We start from the raw sequence: 17,795 nt of genomic DNA on the forward strand, positions 1-17,795 counted from the left end.
GAAATGCGGAGTAACATACCTAGGCCTATTAAGATTACACAGCAGAGTTTGGGCTGTAGAAACGAGGTGAAAATTTGTGTGGCGCTTTAAAGCTTGGGGAAATTAGCGGCTCACGTGACCGGCCGGAATATCTCCTCTCCGATAGCTCAATATCATTGTTGATGCATGAAGATTGACAGTCATTCCAACATGATATTCTGTGGAGCTGAGTCTCAATTTCACTGTTCTATGCTCGTGGAAGATCAATTCCGCGATATTGCCGGCTGCGCAATTTCGACAGCGCTCAAAGTGATATAGTCTGGTAATAATCAAGGAGCGGCAAAGAGATCAAGAGTCGTACTCTTCCAACAAATCCCAGAGCTGGCGCGCTTCCTGCACCGTCTTATTGTCGATCTGTGCACCATTTGTGTCCTCTTTCGACTCCGACAGGATTGGATCAGCCACGTCTTTTGCTTCAACTGCAAGCTGCTCAAGTAGCCTCTCAACGCGGTTCTGTATTTGGTCCATCTCCTGGATCTCATTTCTTGTACTTTCTAGTTGTTCTGCCATCATGAGTATCAGTGATTCTCGTGCCTGGTGAGGCCGGTAAAGATTGAGCAAGTGGTGGGCGTTGATGAAAAGGTTCCGTAGATCGTCTAGTTTCGTTTCAAATTGTTCGGGCGCGATAGACAGAATACCGACAAACTCTAGAAAGTTGAGGAGCAGAGATTTGCTAATTTTTAGCAAATAAAACGCGTGATTCAAGGGCTGGGCGACTTGGGCTTCCTTTCCCCCGTCGGTGGCCGGGGGTTCGGGGTAGAGTTGCTCAATTCCTTGGTCTTTCAGAGATGGGAGAGCACTGGAGAGCTGCACATTCAAGTCAATTAATAAAATAGCCCCTCTATGAGTCGGTAAAGACCATACATTTTGTAGCTCCCCGAAAACACTATAAGTTCCTTCGGTCGGGGCCTTGGGAGGAATCAAGTACCGGAGTTCGGACGGTGTATCCAACGCCTGCAGCTCGCTGGGCGACCATTTCTTCTTTGGGTTCCCGTCGTGCGACTTGGCCGATTCTGCCTTGAGCTTGTCCAGCTTCTCGACATTTTCCTTAGAGAAGTGTTTCCAGAACGGCGGTGGAGGAGGGAAGGCCGCAGTGACGGCGCGCTGTGCTTCCGCCATTTAGAGATGGTGCTTTATATCGTGATATCAAGTCTGCTGGGATATGATGTGTATTGCTAGAATGTTATTCGTGTTGTGTAGGTGGTGTAGGTGGTGTAGGTGCAGGGAGCGGTCCACGACGCAGAAAGGAACTCCCGCGACTAGCCTCCCGTTCTCCGCATTGTCTGAAGACTTCCCCTCTCTCTTTCTCTCTCTTTCCTCCTCTCTACTCGTGACTCATTTGTGCTTGATGCTTTGATTATTTATCTGCAATCTGCTATTTTTGTTTCTCATATTTGTCGTGCTTGATAGCGTTTTACTGTATTGAAAAGCAAAGAAAATGCCACTGCCGTTGCTGCCTAGCCAGTAACCCAACGCAGCCGACGAAACAATAAACCGATATAAAAAATAATGCCTTCATTCCCAGCACCCCAGCACAGCATGTCGCTCTCGAATCAGCCGGGGGCCCTGGGGGCGATTGCTCGCTTCTGGCAGCGCACATACGCCGCCGATTATGTTGCTTTGGGGATCGTTGCGACGGGATTCGTGCTGGTCAGTACACTATATCCAATATCCAAATCCACAATTTATATCTAGAATAACAACACTCATATCGACTATCTTTCTAGATCCAAATATTCATCACTCCCTTTCACCGGATGTTCTATCTCGATAACATGGCCATTCAGTTTCCCTTTGCGAAAGTCGAGCGGGTTCCTATTCGTACGTCATTTTACTTAGATACATCTCAACCACCACTAATTTGAGGACAGTATGGTCGATTGTATACTCGGCCGTTCTTCCTGCCACATTCATCTTCGCATGGGGTCTCATCACCCGGCCATCCGCGCACAAATTCCATGTCACCCTCCTGGGTCTCGGCGTCTCTCTGATGGTTACACCATTCATAACGGACATAATAAAGAACGCGGTGGGCCGACCTCGTCCAGACCTGATAGATAGATGTCAACCTGAGCAGGGAACAGCAGCGCACAGACTCGTGACATTTAGCATATGCACACAATCCAATGAACATATTTTGCAGGAGGGTTGGCGCAGCTTCCCGAGTGGACATAGCAGTTTTGCCTTTGCGGGACTAGGGTTTCTTTCGCTGTTCGTTGCTTTCTTAAATGTGGATTCATAGACTAGGCGCAAGACTGACTTGGTATAGCTTCATATCCGGACAACTACACGTCTTCCGCCCCCGCGCTGACCTCGGTCGATGCCTGTTTGCATTCCTCCCCACCGTCGGTGCAGCCCTGATTGCAATTTCCCGCTGCGAAGATTACCGTCATGATGTCTGGGATGTTAGCGTAGGGGGTATTTTGGGATCATGCATCGCATACTTCACGTATCGGCGGTATTATCCGTCTCTGAGGGACAGGCAATGTCATGTCCCGTATGACCGCACAGATAGTGCATTGTATACGATGGACGGGTTTTCCAAGTTCGCAGACGATGAGGAGAGACTATTGGGTGTGGGCCTCGGCCAGCGGCAGCGGGGAACAAGGGAGTCGTCACAGCGGAGGTTGGGGGAAGAAGAGCCGCAAAATCAAAGGGGATGGGAGAGTCCGGAGGGATCGATACATATGGACAATGTCACGAGCAGCCGGGGATGATTTACCTGGTAAGTCATTCTTGATGTAGCCAATCAACATTGAATTGATATGATGCTGTATATACAATCTACATTCTCGGGTTATATTATTTTATTTACGAATTCTAGTATCATATATGTGCAATATATAATTATAATGGCAACAATGTATTCTCTCATCAACGCGGGTATTTATATACAATAATCGAATATAACCACCGTCCGGCATCGACGGCATTTTGTCTTTGCTCCAAACACAGCACGAGAAATCTACAGCTTGGCCTTGGTCTGGGCCTTCTTCAGGACGGGGTCCAGCTTGGTGGCCTTCATGACGTTGCCCTTGATCTTGAGCTTTCCGCCCATGAACAGGCGCTGTGCGTTGGCCTTGCCAGTGACAAGGTTCTGGAAGTTCTCTTCGCTGGTGATGAGGGTGACTATTCAGCGCATATCAGCAATCTATTTCATGTTCAACGTGATGAGACTGCGGTATTACCATCGGCCTTGCCGCCTGGAGGAGCAGCGCCCTTGCCGACCTTTCCGGTGGTCTTGAGGTCGATGTACCACGAGGCTTCCTTGCCGGCAGCGTTGGTCAGGGTGAAGGCGTAGATGCCAGCAGCCTTCTTGATGGCGTCCTTGCGCTCAGCCTCATCGGTGAGAGCCTGGTTGATGGCATCGAAAGCAGCGGAGGCAGGGAAGGCGTCTGTGTGCATGTCAGCGGGAGGATGAGTGGAAGCAGCGGGCTGACAACATACCGTCCTTGACAGACATGATGGCTAGCAGCTGTTTTTGCAGGTGGATGTAAGAATAGGGAGATCGTGGGATGGGAGGGTCAATCCTGAGAGCGGAGTGTCCGCTAACTATATATAATTAAATGGATGGTTGCCAGCAGGAAGAAAGAAACGTGGAGAAGCTGGAACCTCGGCTCAGTAGGCCAGAGGCAGCGGGCCAGGCTAGCCGTTTTGGGCCGGCGTCGTAATGACGTCGAGGCGTGAGCCCCGAGTCCCGAACATGTGATCTGGCGCGACACCGAGGCTTCTATCACCTCCTCAATACATCTAATAATTATTGCATATCACATAACGAGTCATATCTCATATCTCATATCTCGTAGTTACAGCATCATGCGTGACCCTCCCCAGCCAATCTCGACTAGTGCCAAATGCACCACAATCAACACAAATGAAAAGAATGCAATCAACACCAAGAAAGAATGCATGTAAAGAGCGTGTACAATGTATCTAACCACATCGCCAGAACATCGACGGCAGAAGCTTCTTCATATGGTCGGTCTTGACCTTGGCGCGCGCCAACTGACTGACGCCCTCACGCAGCGCTCGCAGTCGCACGTGTCGCTGCTCCTGCTCCTCCCAGAGCAACGCAGCGGTGGACGCGAACAGGGAGCTATTGATATCGGGGGCATGGTTCTTTCGTCTCTTCTTTCGCCTCTTCTTCTTCTTCGGAGATGAAGTCGGCGAGCAGTCCGCCGATGACGACGACGTTGTCCGATCAAGAGGGTTGTTCACGAGCATAATGGGGACTTCCATACTTTCGATCAAGCACGACAGATCCTTGTCTTTCCATTCGCCTCGTCCCGATATCTTGCTCAACGGCGCGAAGGCATCATCCCAGCTGCCACTGCGAAGACTAACGTCCTCAAATTCAAACTCCCCGAGCGTCTCTCGATGCTCCCTGATGAAATCAGAGACCTGCAATGCGTCGAGCACAGTGTTTGCGAGCTCCATATATTGCAGATGCTCAAACTTCACCGGCCGCAATGTGCACTGTGCATGTCTCCTCGGGCATGCATTCTGGCTCGGAGATCGCTCATCACGCAAGGCCGGCTCCGTTGCTAGTGAGAGCGGGCAGGGACCCTTTCGCGGCCCAGTCCAGTGAAACACAAAGCTACGAAGGTTAGGGAAACTCTGAAGATAAGAATGTAGAACCTTCAGCTGGTCGGTCGCGTGGCCATCCTCATATGGAAAGCTTTCCATCTGGATGCTCAGTTGCTTGATTTGCTTCCATCTTTTGCGCCCGCTTGGTGATATACCTATGCCCATGATCGCTGGACGCAGGTACAGGATCCCGGCAGGGTGAATGGGCAACAGGGACAAGCGTTCTAGATTGTCGAGCTGCTGGGCTTGCTCAATCGCGATACGCAGCGAGATGAGCGCAAAGTCGACAACACTCCGTCGATACCGATGTGCGGGGACTTCCTCGTCACAGGCAATCTTCAGATGTCGCAGCGCCGGCATGCAGTCCAATGCGCGAACAAATGACTGTACATTTGTGGCAGCGTGGAACAGCGGGGGATACTGCTTGACCAGAAGATCCATCATTTCCCAGCTGCCATACTTGGGCGGTTTATCGCCCGAGCCGGAACTCGCACCAGAAGTACGGGGGCTATGTCGATATTGAGGGGTATACACGAATACATGCTCCTCACCTGTAGCCGGATCGACTAACGGTGGAAGAAACGTCTCTGCAGTATGTGGCAGACGAAACGTCAGCGTCCTGACGTTTTGGCCAATTCGCTCCAACGCCGCCATGCGCGCGGGCTTGGTGAATGTGCTGCTTCGAAATGAAATCTCCATTTCGCCAAACAGGTACCGCGCGGACGGTGAGCTAAATGCGCGACATGCAAGACGCAGATTCGCCAAGGATGCCTTATCCAGGACCTCAAGAAGGCAGTCACGGGTCAGATCTGTTTGCCAGAACTTTGCAAAGGCGAACATTTTATTTCATTCTTTTCTCGATGCTGTACGATTGGTATACACAGTATGCGCACGGAATAGAGGGGATATAGGACAGGGAGGTATACCTGCTACCTCCGATATTATATATGATGTGTATATATATCAACGATTAAAGTATCAACAGTTTGAACATAGAGTAAAATCACAGTTTACACACAGTGTAAGCAATAATGTTTCGTTTCCGTCCTGAAAAACGGGGCACACACTGCCGATAATTATACCTGCGGGCGGACAGCCAGGAACCATGCACCATTCCAAACTCGCATCGACTAAATCAACTACTACACGAGAACGAGAAACCAAACGCCAAAAAGAATATTCGCGTCCGTCTATTCCCTTTCGGTGCGACGGCTTGCGTGACTCATATCTCGAGAGGGGCAACTAGATGATTCGCTACGGCTTTCTACAGTGCAGCGTAAACCGTTAACACGGGGTAGAATATGGAATATGCAGAGAAAAGCATAGAATGCGACGCGATGACTGGCCAGACGCATCGACGAAACAAGTTTTAATCGATAAATGCAGAATTTTCGTGCTGAGCCGCATCCAATCACTAGTGCAAGAGCGAGGCTTGACAGGAAGATTGGCGACTTTGCCCCTCTTTTTGTGCATCGTTTCGACGCGAAGGCTCGAGCCAAGCGCTCCTTGCATGGGTGGCTATACCCCGTCGAGTTAGAGTGATCGCGCTCAGACGCGAGACAGACGCGCTGAATACGAGCTAAACACGTTAAACACGATTAAACGCATGCGGTGGTTAAATAGAGATCATGTTCATGCTAGATATTCCGTCAAGAGACTACATGGATGTAATGAGGGAGATATAGCAATTTCCCATTTCAAACCAATATCAATAAGACTCGAGCTGATGTGGAAATACTAATATTTTGAAGGTAAATATGTATTTTCAGCAATACAACCCTTTACTCAGTCTACACTATGATTAATTATAATACATTGTTCCCGTTGATGAAACTGATTCTACTTCAGGAAGTCTATTGGGGAGGTCGCTTATTGGACAGGTCGGCAGTGATTAGAATACAACCACATATATAGATAATACTGTTACGATCAAGACCTAGTCCGGATTACAGTCCTATTTAAAGTACACCGAATCGCCCGATCAACGGGGTTCGGCTCGATTTCGAAAATAATTATCAGTATACATGTATATATTGATAGGTATATACCCCTCAATCATTCCAAATGTACATTCATGAACATTAGAAAGCTATATCAAGAAGCTATGGAAAACTCTTCTCTAGACAGAAAACAAAGCGATGGAATCAGGATACACGCTCAGGTTGTCAGAGTACTTGGCCGCGCCGGTTCCGTTGACAGTGATCATGTTCGTCACACCAACGGTGTTGTAGCCATACACATTCAGGTTCGAAACACTACCGTCGACACGGAAGATCTCGCTCTGGCAGTTCTCGGAGCCACCAGAGTTGGAGCAGCTGGTGTCGTAGTTGTTGAAGAAGCTGTACAGACCAGTGCCGTACAGAGACAGACTGGAGCTATCGGTGACACGCAGACCAAGAGCATCGCAGTTACCAGATAGGCAGGTGCTGAAGTCGGGGTCGTTCCAGGTTGTGTTGGACTTGTATGGGCCGGCGGTGGCATCGGGGGATGGCTGGTAGTAGGGAGACTCAGTCTGGAAGTAGCCACCGACGACGTTGGAAGCACCGTGGAATTGGAATTGGTAGAGACCGTGATGCTCTGCGCCAGTTCCCCACCTGTTACATTATTAGCCCTATTTCAAATGGACAAAAACAAGGGGAAAACATACATGATAACATTGCTAGCCTCAACCAGGACACCACGACCAGTGTAGATCGACACGCGAGTGTTGGTCGGATCATCAATGTCGTGGTCAGCAGTCCAGAACCAGTTGTTCTCAGAGTAAAAGTTCTGAGCATCCTTGGTGATGTGAACAGACATGAAAGCAGCCTGGCAGGAGGCCGAAACAGACGCTGAGGTAGGGCAGTCTTTGACCTGCAGGCTAGAGCCAGTCCAGCCACCGATCAAGGTGTGGACATCCCACATGCCAGCTCCCTGGTCACCGTTGAGGTTCCATTCAATAGCAATAGCACCAGCAGCACCGCCAATGGTACCAACACGGAAGTCAGACCATTCGATAGTACCCTTATCGCCGCTCTTTCCGACCTGGACGACGGGGAGAGGGTTGCTTGCGTCGGAGAAGGCGTCACCACTGCCGGCAATAATGGGGTAGCTTTCACCCACAACCTTGACACCGGGTGGGAAGTAGATGGTGTCGGTGACCAGGTAGATACCGTAGTCGAAGAATACGATGGTTCCGTTCGACGAAGCAGAGCTGAGGGCCGAGTTGATGGCCTTGGTGTCGTCGGTCTTTCCATCACCCTTGGCACCGGCATCACGGATGCTGACAACTTGGCTGGCAGGGACGTTCTCATACTGAGGCTTGGACTTGGTGAAGTAGTTGGAGCCGGAGCCAGTAGTGAGGCCACTAGGTCTGGCGATCGGGGCGTAGGTGCCCTGCAGGGTGTTGGGACCGGATGGGGTGTACTGGTGACCCTGACCGAAGGAGGCGATAGTGGAGGAGCCGCCCTTGAGGTAGGTCTCGCTGGGACCCTGGACCGCGGTTGTGACAGAATCCAGAACGACGTTCTCTAAGATCAAGTTACCGGCACCAGCAGGGGTGGCGTCAGACGTCCACGTAGTGTTGACAAAGGTCTTGACGTTAGAGATGGTGCTGTCGATGATGTTGGCACCACCAACTGCCTGACCGGTAGTTCCTCCAACGAAGTTAATGCCAGTCGTGGCGTTGTTAATGTTGAGTCCTACGTAGGTCCAGCCCCAGTCCCAAATCTGGCTAATAGCAGTAGCAGCATTGTTGATGGTGATGTTGCGGAAGGTGAATTGTTGGTTCCCAATGTTCATTCCGTACAAACCGCCATTAACAGTGACATCGCTCATGAATCCACCAGAACCTATTGCTCGGGTTAGTTATCTTATGCCTAATTATTTGGATCTGGGTTATGTGTACCGTCTTCAATAAAGATACCCTGGTGCTGGCTGCCAGCATCGGCGTTGCAGTTAATTACGACGTTCTGCAGGCTAGTGGCTTGAGAAGTAGGCCAGTGAATACCAGTAGCGGCAGTGGTTCCTGGGATGTCGGTCAAATCGATAATCAAGTTTCGCACCTGGCGAAGGAAAATATTAGTCGAAATCCAGCCCTCCTTGCCATTATTCTGGTATTGGTCGCCATCGATGACGCCAATGCCTTTAAAGCTGGAGGTGGGCTTGATGGTAGCCGGATCGTTGGGGTTTCCAATGATTTGGGTGAAGTAGTAGTCAATGATAGGTGCCGAAACAACATAGGTTCCCGGGGGGAAGTAAACGATTGCAGGGGTTGTAGAAGAAGTTGTGTTGGACGCCGGGCTGGCACGGCTGCCATCACTAATGGCTTTGTTGATAGCATCAGTGTCATCAGTTGAGCCGTCACCTGTATCACTTGTTAAATCTAACTTTTTCTAGAGCAGATGATCAAGATCGTCGAATTTCCACTCCACAGTTGTATTTCTTACCAGCAGCGCCGTAGTCCTTGACGTTACGGAAAACTTTGTAGCCACTGTCGGCATAAGGGGCATTGCCCTGGTGCTTCACATCGGCCAGCCAGTAGCTCGCACCTCCTGTAGGAGCTGGAACCGCCGTGGACGAGGCAGCAGCAAGGTTCTTGTTGTTCTTATACAAATGAGGGACCGCGCTCGCGCCCGCGACGAGCAAGGCTGAAGAAAGAACGGAAGCCCAACGCATTTTCGCCACTAAGTTAAGGAAAGTAAGGGCGATACCAAGGGAAAGAATGAAGAGGGAGAAAGATACAACAGAGTAGGCGTAGACGGCGGCCCCTTGGGATGGAGTATGCTTTTGTATCGATCATTGTTGTTTTGGGGGGCCGCTCCATTGGACATCATGCTGATGAGCTCAACCTCGAAAATTCCCAAACTGACCCTAGGTCCTGCATGAGTGGACTCGGTGGAGCAGCTTGGGAAAGTGTCAACTGGTTGATGAGGTCGCAGTGATTGGACGGGGGGCCTCATCACCATGACACTTAGACGCGCAGTCCGATGGCGGATGACGCCGCTACGGCTCGCAGCGTTTTGGGGCGTTTCATTTCGACAGATCGGGTGTGCCTGGCATGTGCTATCGATGTTGGCTTCCAGGCGGCCCAGTGCCCGCCGATCCTCGATCTAGGGTCGGTTCATTTCCGTGCTCTGTCGCACTGTGGGCTGCGATGGCGCCGATAGTTGCAGCTAGATCCGACCTTGGCTGCGACTATCTCGCCCTAAGCCCCTGGGCGCTGACAGGAACCAGAACAAGTCAGCACTCAGCAGCCCGCGATGTCACTCCCCCCGCATTACATATACTATGTACAGTATATAGCATACGAGCTGGGCAGGCGGACGGTACGGATGAGATGGTAGAGGTTACCGGCCATGTGGCTATGGCACGCGCACCCAGAGCACGAGTATCCATCATCCATCACACGACGGGTGGCTGGTGCCCGGACCATCGATATCTATCAGTAATTGTTATTATTGGACTTGCATTTGACGGTGGATGGGAGGCCAACCTTAAAGGGGTCTGCAGCATCAACCTTATCGATCGCTAACTTTGCACCCAATATTCCATAATCATCAATAGTATTTCCAATGTTGTCGCTGGTGGCAGGCCGAATTGGAAGATCGCTGGCCTCCTGATCGGACAACAAGATTGGATAGCAATAATGTGATCACTCCCGCATGAATGATAGTTAGGAGGGGTTGCATTATTCGTGTGCAACTTGCCGATCAGCGATGAGTGCGAGGAGCAAACTGATGATCGACGGGCGCGCTTTCCCTTTCGCTCGCACTTTCGGGTCGATTCAGCAGCCGCGTAAGGCCTCTTTGGCCCGAATTTTAGCACTTTAAAACCTTTTCAGATGTTGCAACGGCGATAGGGCCGTTTGTTTCGTCTCCCGCTATTAATAGGCGTTGAAACATGGGCACGCAATAACACAGCAAATAAGATTTCAATGTGACTTAACAACAATACATATATAATACGTGGAGTGATTAATAACAAATTTCTGGCACAATAAACACGAGCTTATAATTTACATCGCTTCTACTAACGTCATGCTGCGTCGTACATACTACATAGTAGTACATACATATACTGTCCTAGATATAGGGTTGTACCAACCCACATGTTTAGTATACATCAATTGAGTTATGTTGTATATGCCAGTTGACCGGATGTAATAATATATTAAATCTAAATAATATTGAAAATTCAACAAAATCTTGACATTATCAACATCTACCTGAAAGTCCAAAGACTGAGATCTATTCAATGGAATGTAATCAGTAATGCTGCTGAACAATCGCAACGGGTAATCCATTGCTTGCAATTCTTACCAACGGCCGGTTGCCGGACTAAACCAATAATTCGAAATCTCATCAAGATACAGTTTTGCGTTTCGCGCCATGCTCAGAAGAAAACCTTCGCTATCGACTTCAGGAAACCTCTGAATATGGAACGGCAAAATTGTCCATGGACTAATTCTGGGACTGCAAATCGCGTGAGGGGTACAGAAAGCTGGAGCAAGCTGTGATAGGAGTTTTTGATGCGCCAGTATATGATCTTGAGGCGACTGCGTTCGCGATCAAGTCAGACCACGGAGACCACAAGATGCCCCTCCACATCATCAAACCGCATAATCTTACTCCAAAGGGCTTATTCTGGTTCATACATGGAGGTAAGCTTACTTTTACAAAGCCCAGGATTTCAAAGATTCTATTATCCCTTCAGTCCAATGACCCATAACCATTGGAGGATTTGTTATCGGCTCCGGGTCGCGTCATGGCAATACTCTGAGAGACCTCGCAGAACAAACGAGTCTTATAATGGTACCGAATACAGTAAATTTAGCGCTCTGTCATTGCGGCTTTTACATTGAGTGAAGCTAATTCGGGTCAGGCATTTTCGAAGACCGAAACGACAAATGCTGCAGGTGTAAAATAACAAATCAGGCCAGACGTGGGTAGAATTACCAAACGCAGGTAACTCATCGATTTCGTTTTATGCCGGAGGACAAGTCTGTTATTCAATGCAGAGTGCAGATGTTCAATTCAATTGCACCTCCCATCCATTCACCAATTTTCTTTGATTTTGTCCTCATATACTAACAAAGTGAGGTTAATTTTTGCAGCAGAATATCATGGAATTGGGTCTTTTGAAGATGGGGTTGGTTCAGAATCTGAGAATAATCATTCGACGGAACTGGTCGCAAATTGTGTCCATCCCTGTCCACCTCAAATTGCGATTCTACAGGATCAAGACCGACCTAATGCAGATTGTATATTTCTGGATCCTCAGAAGCCAGTGAAAATCTCCAACTACCAATTGCAGCACACGCGCCCTCGTCTACGTGCAATGTTACACCTTCAAGCCCTTCATATCGAACAGACTGCGAGCATTCTTCCCGTGTTTACCAATCCAAGTGCTCCGCGGTCCGGTGTCAATGCTCTCAGATCGTGGCATGAGGCAGAGGTAATTTTAATGAGACGAATTTCAGTCCTTTTTCCATTTTTTTTTCATTCCCAATTCCTAATTCCCGCTTTCTCGTCATGGCATGGCTAGTGCGGCAATGCTCCAACAGGGTTTCATGGGATTTCAGAGATTGTGATTCAAGACAAACTTCGCACCATAATTGGCCTCACCAAGAGCAATCCTCATGTGCACCGGTTATGAGATTTCACATATTTTGTATTTCTGCAAGTGTTGCTTCTTTTCGCATCTAAGAACCAAACGATCAATGAAAGTCTTGTCGCCTCCTTCCTCTGACTTTTTGATATCATGTTATATATTGTGCTTGTCGGTATTTCATAAATTATAACAGTTCCAGTTACCAGTGGACATATGTAACTGTCGCTTTTCGCTTAGTTCATAGGTGGTTAAGTCTTAGAGTCGCAAGCAGAACCCTATTCAACAATTCAATTCTTGCATGGGGTCAAGGATTCTCTAGGCTGGAGAGTTGATCATGTTGTTTCCTCGCTTTATGGAGTTGACCTAGAAACTGCGAAGGATAAATTAGGGCTCATGGAATTATACTCTGTCTGCGAGGAATGTACTGTCACGGCCTACCAAAAAAGAGGAGCAGAATCTTGAGAATTGGGGTCCCTCTTAGCTAATCGCCATTTCATATTGACTGAATAGAGTCCCATCAACCTCAGACATATGCCCTAGGATCGACATCAAGTCTTCTCCTCTAGCATTGTTTTTGCAGCCTCAGGCAGCAGTATCACGTGATGCATGGGAAAACGAAGATAGTAGAAACATCCGAAAGTCACCAAGCACCGCGCATACCAATTAATATTAGCAGTTCTCTCGCACGGAAAACCAAGTCATGGGAACATTTGAAGAAAACACGGCCAGCATTGCAGATCGGAGAGAAGGCGGACTGGTGCGCGGAATATCGGCTGGTTCTTCTGTCAATTCCATTGTCCTTCGCGATAGCCATCAGTTTTAAATCTTCTAGGCGACATTATCTTTAGGCTACTTCATGTTGTTACGCACACAACACCATATATCGCGAATACTTAAACCGCATTCTATTATTAGCCGGTATCAGAGCCGCCCCGACAACCCCGCCCCCAATGCGGCCATGTCCGTTGCTGCTAATGTGTGACATCCGCTAGGTTCAACTTTATCAAAGCGAACCAGACACACTGAATTGCGAACAAAGGTTAGGCCTGCTTTCGGTGCCTGGCTAGGCGGCAGAATGGTCCAATGGGAGCCGCTCAGTCTTTATATACCCATGGGTCTTAGCATTTGTGTTATAATTGATGACGCCGTCTACAAAGCTAATTCATTATTATTGGCAAACTGCCCCAAACGTACCAGGCTACCGGCTCTCTGACCCCTCTCGAGATATCCCATTCTTTCCTAATTGGCGCGGTTTGCGTGAGGCGTTATTCTGTTGGTGTGATATGGCACAAGGCCAGCCATCATGTGAATCCGAGTCACAATGTGCTGGGGATTATCACACATACCATGAACTGTCCCGGTTTCATTTCTGCTTTTTCCAAAGCCCGGCTTTGAAAACTGGCAGGATCATAATGTCCATGATGCGATGAATGCACATTTGACCAAGAAGTGGCAAATATTGAGACCATTAGGTAGAGTTCGACTTGTCGCGATCGATGAAAACCAGATGACTAACCATTGTTTCACAGGTCTCTTAGAGAATTATCTAGCGGCGCGACACCAATTACAGTTCTATACGAACGTTGCAGTAACAGCAACATACTATCTACCACCCCATTCCATTAACCGGTCGATCAAAAATGATATTTATCGCGCGTGTGACATGCTCATTCAGCATCATCCGGTACTTTCTGTCAATATCGTGAATGATAGACCCAATTCGCCTTGTTTTATTCGCCTACCTGTCATTGATGTTGAGCAATGTGTCGTATTCTATGCACGCCGAAAACGGGCGTCGGATGGGTTTTCGGAGGATCTCGACGTTGAGGAATTGTTGCAAACGCAACACAATACATTTTTTGAACATAATAACGCACCGCTTTGGAAGCTTTGCATATTGATAGACCCATCACTGGGGAATACCTTCACAGCGTCTTTTATCTATCATCATGTTATCGGTGACGGCAGCTCAGGGAAGGCTTTCCATACTACTTTCGCCCAAGCGTTGGAGCAGATTCTTCAAGAACGCCCACAAAAGACATTTCAGCCATATGATTCAAAGATTGGGAGGAGAAAAAGGAGGTTTATTACGCCGCCAAGCTCTCCCTTGTTACCAAACTTGGAAGAGTTAATGAACCTACCTCTTTGTGCATCATTTCTCATCAAGACATTCCTAAAGGCCAAGTTCTGTCGCAATAGTCCACATTTATGGGTGGGGACGAGAAAGGAAATATGCGGTCCTCTTCTCAACAGAGTTCAGCACTTGGCTTTGTCCGATACGATAACGAAAGCGTTAAGAAAGGCATGTTCAGCGAACGAAACCTCAGTTACGGCGCTTTTAGAAATTCTTATTTCTCGGTCGATCTTCAGAAATATCGACAGGAAATATAAATTACTCAATTATCAAGGAAGTATGTCAGGCCGGAGGTGGATATCAGACAAGTCTGGTGTTACAGAAGATTCGATGGGGTCGTGGGTTCTTGACTACGCACAAAAATACAAACGCGGGGGTTTAGAAGACAGAGCTTTTCCTTGGCATGAAGCAAGAAAAGCAACTCGATACATTAAAAAGAATCTTGCGCAAAGAGACAAAAATCGATCGGTCGGGTTATTGAAATTATTCTCGAACTTCGCAGATGACATTCTTCTATCGTGCGTGGGCAAACCGCGGCAGACGAGTTTTGAGATATCAAACCTGGGCGTCTTCGAGAGCCAGTCCTCCTTGGTTGACATCGGGAGAATGGTTTTCAGTCAAAGCTCAAACATTGCTGGATCGGCAATAACGGTCAATGCGATTACCGGAGGTGATGAGTCTCTGGTCCTCGCCTTTACCTGGCAAGATGGGGTGGTGGAAGCGGCCTTGGTGCAGTCAATCGTAGTGGATATAAAGAAGGAAATTTATACGATATTTGGATGATGTCGATAGATCAATTGATATGTATTGAATATGAAATTTATGAAATGACCTAGAGCTTTTATTTATTAATTAATCGATGAACACCAATGATGTATTCGACCAGATCAAAGAAATGTTCAATGATTCAAATATTTTTCCAGTATATTTTAGTTTGGAGTGCGCTAGATGGATCAAAGTGATCGCTAGAGATCAATTAGTCAAGTTTAAGTCCAGCAATCATTAACGGCACTTTAAGCATGTTATAAGATTATCTACAATGCCAGTTGACATATATTAGGCATTGTTTAAATAATCAATTGATATGTAACAAGATAGAGAACATTTGAAACGGATATGTCGCGTGCTGCTGCCTGCAGATTTTAGCGCCGGATACCTGAGGCTCCGCATTCCCCGCTCTTAAAACAGCCTGATGCGAAACTTGATTCTTCCACCTCCACCTTGGTAAAGTGAAGAACAATCCTTCAGAAACGTACCAGCATTTTCAAATGGGCTCTCAGTCTTACGAAGGCAAACAGCACCACGAAGATGGTAAGCCCCCTTTCAAAAGTTGACGCTGATAGGGATCGGCTGCTAATTTCCACTACAGCATCCAGCTCCGTCTCGACCAAGTCGAACGCAGTGGGTGGCAAGCCTCGTGGTGCCAACGTACTCGAAGACGGCGACGGCGACTTTGACAGCGGCGACGATGACGAGGACGGCAATGGAAAGGATCCAACCATGGCCATGGTAACTGGTACCCAAGAAGGTGGGCTACTGACTGTAAAACTTTGACGAACTCACTTCTAAACTTCCTGTTGTTCAAGGCCAGAATGAAAACCCCAAGAATAAGAAGAAGAAAAAGCGTAGCAACAAGAAGAAAAAGAAGACTGGTGCTAGCGCCCCTGGTCAGCAATCTTTCCCTCCTCGTGTTCCTCTTTCTCAGCTCTTCCCGGATGGCAAGTATCCACCGGGTCAAATGGTTGAACCCCAGGATTCCAATCTTTCTCGAACAACCGGCGAGGAATTGCGCTACCTTGAACGTGGTCATATTGCAAACCCCGAGGTTCTTAATGACTACCGGAAGGGTGCCGAGATCCATCGTCAGGTGCGGCATTGGGTTCAGGAGACTGCCAAACCTGGGTATTCTCTAACAGACCTCGCTGAGGGCATTGAGGACGGGGTGCGTGCTTTGCTTGGTCATCAGGGCCTCGAGCCAGGCGATAGTCTGAAGGGTGGAATGGGATTTCCGACTGGCTTGGCCCTTAATGACTGCGCCGCCCATTTTACTCCGAATCCTGGCCAGAAAGAGGTTTTCTTGAAAAAAGAGGACGTCATGAAAGTGGACTTTGGTGTTCATGTCAATGGTTGGATTGTCGATTGTGCCTTTACCATGACTTGGGATCCGACCTACGATAATTTGCTTGCTGCAGTGAAGGATGCCACTAACACTGGTCTGAGAGTAAGTGGCTGCGATGTCTCTGTATGAAATATGTCTAACCTAGAATTTCCAGTCTTCTGGAGTCGATGCTAGGATCTGCGATATTAGTGCGTCTATCCAAGAAGCCATGGAAAGCTATGAGGTCGAAATAAACAAAAACGTCTACCCGGTCAAAGCGATTCGAAATATCACCGGTCACAATATCAAACCCTACATCATCCACGGCGGAAAGTCCGTCCCCTTTGTCAAAAACAATGACCAAACCAAAATGGAAGAGGGTGAGGTTTTTGCGATCGAAACGTTCGGTACTACTGGGAAAGGAATCCTCAGAGATGGTGTCAGTCTTTCCCATCTTGTTCATAGAGGCGATTCGCATGTCTAACATTCGGTAGGCTGGTGTCTATGGGTATGGCAAAATCCCAGATGCACCATCGGCACATCTTCCCTTAGCCTCTGCACGTTCGTTGTTGAAGACCATCAACCAGAACTTTGGGACCATTGTCTTTTGTCGACGCTACCTGGACCGCCTTGGGATTGACAAATATCTTTTGGGGGTGAGCAGCATTATGTTACAAAGAGGGCACTAGCTGACTGACTTGGTTATACAGATGAACAGCTTGATATCCAACGGCATCGTTGAGATTTATCACACGCTTGATGATATTAAGGGCTCCTATACAGCTCAATTCGAGCATGTGAGTATTGCCATTCCATTATTTTCACGCGGGTCTTCCTCTAACATTCAATGAACAGACCATTTTGATCAAGGGGTCCGGCAATGAGATCATCAGCCGCGGCGACGATTACTAGATTGCCAACTGTTTCAAATTGTTAACCAACTTCCGTCGCTCGTTTATCGATGTTCTGCTATTGACTTTTTTCTGTGTTGAGGGTAGATCTAGTCTGAAAAGAACTATCCTAAGACACCGAAGAACGTGTGAAAAGCTCAAAACCACCAAAAAAAGGAACCTGCTTCATTATTTGAGATTTTATCACCACATAACCACCAAAGTGAATCAAATCCCAAGTTTGACACTGACCTTGAGTCCTGCAATATTAGACTGCTTAGTAAGCTGTAGAGGGCTGCTTCCGTCGATATGATTGGCCAGTAGTAAATATTCTATAGAATCGAAAACCAATGTTATGAGACGTAAATAAACAGGCAGGGCCGCCTCCTAGACCAGCCGGTAGTTGCAATTAAAGATAATATGTTCTATATACACACATATCTATAAGTATATGTGA

General features: G+C 47.9%; 7 protein-coding genes across 7 annotated transcripts; 3 read left to right on the forward strand and 4 right to left on the reverse strand.

The window, feature by feature from the left end:
- Nucleotides 1-43: 43 nt before the first annotated feature.
- On the reverse strand, nucleotides 44-1,312 carry BGW36DRAFT_101713 (mediator of RNA polymerase II transcription subunit 7). Its single transcript, XM_046209165.1, has 2 exons — nucleotides 904-1,312; nucleotides 44-846 (listed from the first exon to the last, which is right to left on the reverse strand). Exons 1-2 carry the CDS (start codon nucleotides 1,156-1,158, stop codon nucleotides 328-330), a joined length of 774 nt encoding a protein of 257 aa, XP_046074996.1. The 5' UTR covers nucleotides 1,159-1,312; the 3' UTR covers nucleotides 44-327.
- Nucleotides 1,313-1,548: 236 nt separating this feature from the next.
- BGW36DRAFT_289996 (PAP2 domain protein) lies at nucleotides 1,549-2,756 on the forward strand (the record flags this gene model as incomplete). The annotated part of the gene is made up of 4 exons (XM_046210720.1): nucleotides 1,549-1,689; nucleotides 1,767-1,860; nucleotides 1,911-2,250; nucleotides 2,309-2,756. 4 exons carry the CDS (start codon nucleotides 1,549-1,551, stop codon nucleotides 2,754-2,756), a joined length of 1,023 nt encoding a protein of 340 aa, XP_046074997.1.
- A 125-nt stretch (nucleotides 2,757-2,881) lies between these two features.
- On the reverse strand, nucleotides 2,882-3,635 carry BGW36DRAFT_371202 (fatty acid-binding protein). The gene is made up of 2 exons (XM_046215346.1): nucleotides 3,228-3,635; nucleotides 2,882-3,168 (listed from the first exon to the last, which is right to left on the reverse strand). The coding sequence occupies exons 1-2, from the start codon at nucleotides 3,442-3,444 to the stop codon at nucleotides 3,005-3,007; spliced, it is 381 nt and encodes a 126-aa protein (XP_046074998.1). The 5' UTR covers nucleotides 3,445-3,635; the 3' UTR covers nucleotides 2,882-3,004.
- Nucleotides 3,636-3,794: 159 nt separating this feature from the next.
- Nucleotides 3,795-5,658, reverse strand: BGW36DRAFT_371203 (uncharacterized protein). Its single transcript, XM_046215347.1, has one exon. The coding sequence runs from the start codon at nucleotides 5,464-5,466 to the stop codon at nucleotides 3,973-3,975; it is 1,494 nt and encodes a 497-aa protein (XP_046074999.1). The 5' UTR covers nucleotides 5,467-5,658; the 3' UTR covers nucleotides 3,795-3,972.
- Nucleotides 5,659-6,556: 898 nt separating this feature from the next.
- On the reverse strand, nucleotides 6,557-9,473 carry BGW36DRAFT_101754 (putative glucan 1,3-beta-glucosidase precursor). Its single transcript, XM_046209166.1, has 4 exons — nucleotides 9,054-9,473; nucleotides 8,513-8,971; nucleotides 7,274-8,456; nucleotides 6,557-7,220 (listed from the first exon to the last, which is right to left on the reverse strand). The coding sequence occupies exons 1-4, from the start codon at nucleotides 9,280-9,282 to the stop codon at nucleotides 6,746-6,748; spliced, it is 2,346 nt and encodes a 781-aa protein (XP_046075000.1). The 5' UTR covers nucleotides 9,283-9,473; the 3' UTR covers nucleotides 6,557-6,745.
- A 3,917-nt stretch (nucleotides 9,474-13,390) lies between these two features.
- Nucleotides 13,391-15,178, forward strand: BGW36DRAFT_101773 (alcohol acetyltransferase). The gene is made up of 2 exons (XM_046209167.1): nucleotides 13,391-13,688; nucleotides 13,746-15,178. Exons 1-2 carry the CDS (start codon nucleotides 13,643-13,645, stop codon nucleotides 15,131-15,133), a joined length of 1,434 nt encoding a protein of 477 aa, XP_046075001.1. The 5' UTR covers nucleotides 13,391-13,642; the 3' UTR covers nucleotides 15,134-15,178.
- Nucleotides 15,179-15,550: 372 nt separating this feature from the next.
- On the forward strand, nucleotides 15,551-17,719 carry BGW36DRAFT_371214 (methionine aminopeptidase 2-like protein). Its single transcript, XM_046215348.1, has 7 exons — nucleotides 15,551-15,661; nucleotides 15,720-15,878; nucleotides 15,937-16,571; nucleotides 16,624-16,887; nucleotides 16,943-17,104; nucleotides 17,159-17,245; nucleotides 17,304-17,719. The coding sequence occupies exons 1-7, from the start codon at nucleotides 15,619-15,621 to the stop codon at nucleotides 17,358-17,360; spliced, it is 1,407 nt and encodes a 468-aa protein (XP_046075002.1). The 5' UTR covers nucleotides 15,551-15,618; the 3' UTR covers nucleotides 17,361-17,719.
- The last annotated feature ends 76 nt before the right edge of the window (nucleotides 17,720-17,795 follow it).

The sequence above is a fragment of the Talaromyces proteolyticus genome, assembly GCF_021365285.1.
Source record: "Talaromyces proteolyticus strain PMI_201 chromosome Unknown BGW36scaffold_3, whole genome shotgun sequence".
Classification (NCBI taxonomy): Eukaryota; Fungi; Ascomycota; class Eurotiomycetes; order Eurotiales; family Trichocomaceae; genus Talaromyces; species Talaromyces proteolyticus.

What these genes read in the sequence shown, in the direction of transcription:
- BGW36DRAFT_101713 (XM_046209165.1), bottom strand. Translation starts at nt 1,158, where the DNA reads ATGGCGGAAGCACAGCGCGCCGTCACTGCGGCCTTCCCTCCTCCACCG. An exon ending in TTTTCGGGGAGCTACAAAAT is followed by an intron (nt 847 to 903) that starts GTATGGTCTTTA and finishes TTGAATGTGCAG; the next exon opens with CTCTCCAGTGCTCTCCCATC.
- BGW36DRAFT_371202 (XM_046215346.1), bottom strand. Translation starts at nt 3,444, where the DNA reads ATGCACACAGACGCCTTCCCTGCCTCCGCTGCTTTCGATGCCATCAAC. An exon ending in TCCAGGCGGCAAGGCCGATG is followed by an intron (nt 3,169 to 3,227) that starts GTAATACCGCAG and finishes TGCGCTGAATAG; the next exon opens with TCACCCTCATCACCAGCGAA.
- BGW36DRAFT_371203 (XM_046215347.1), bottom strand. Translation starts at nt 5,466, where the DNA reads ATGTTCGCCTTTGCAAAGTTCTGGCAAACAGATCTGACCCGTGACTGC.
- BGW36DRAFT_101754 (XM_046209166.1), bottom strand. Translation starts at nt 9,282, where the DNA reads ATGCGTTGGGCTTCCGTTCTTTCTTCAGCCTTGCTCGTCGCGGGCGCG. An exon ending in CAAGGACTACGGCGCTGCTG is followed by an intron (nt 8,972 to 9,053) that starts GTAAGAAATACA and finishes CAAGTGATACAG; the next exon opens with GTGACGGCTCAACTGATGAC. An exon ending in GGGTATCTTTATTGAAGACG is followed by an intron (nt 8,457 to 8,512) that starts GTACACATAACC and finishes CCCGAGCAATAG; the next exon opens with GTTCTGGTGGATTCATGAGC.
- BGW36DRAFT_101773 (XM_046209167.1), top strand. Translation starts at nt 13,643, where the DNA reads ATGAATGCACATTTGACCAAGAAGTGGCAAATATTGAGACCATTAG. An exon ending in GCAAATATTGAGACCATTAG is followed by an intron (nt 13,689 to 13,745) that starts GTAGAGTTCGAC and finishes ATTGTTTCACAG; the next exon opens with GTCTCTTAGAGAATTATCTA.
- BGW36DRAFT_371214 (XM_046215348.1), top strand. Translation starts at nt 15,619, where the DNA reads ATGGGCTCTCAGTCTTACGAAGGCAAACAGCACCACGAAGATG. An exon ending in CCACTAACACTGGTCTGAGA is followed by an intron (nt 16,572 to 16,623) that starts GTAAGTGGCTGC and finishes TAGAATTTCCAG; the next exon opens with TCTTCTGGAGTCGATGCTAG. An exon ending in AAGGAATCCTCAGAGATGGT is followed by an intron (nt 16,888 to 16,942) that starts GTCAGTCTTTCC and finishes AACATTCGGTAG; the next exon opens with GCTGGTGTCTATGGGTATGG.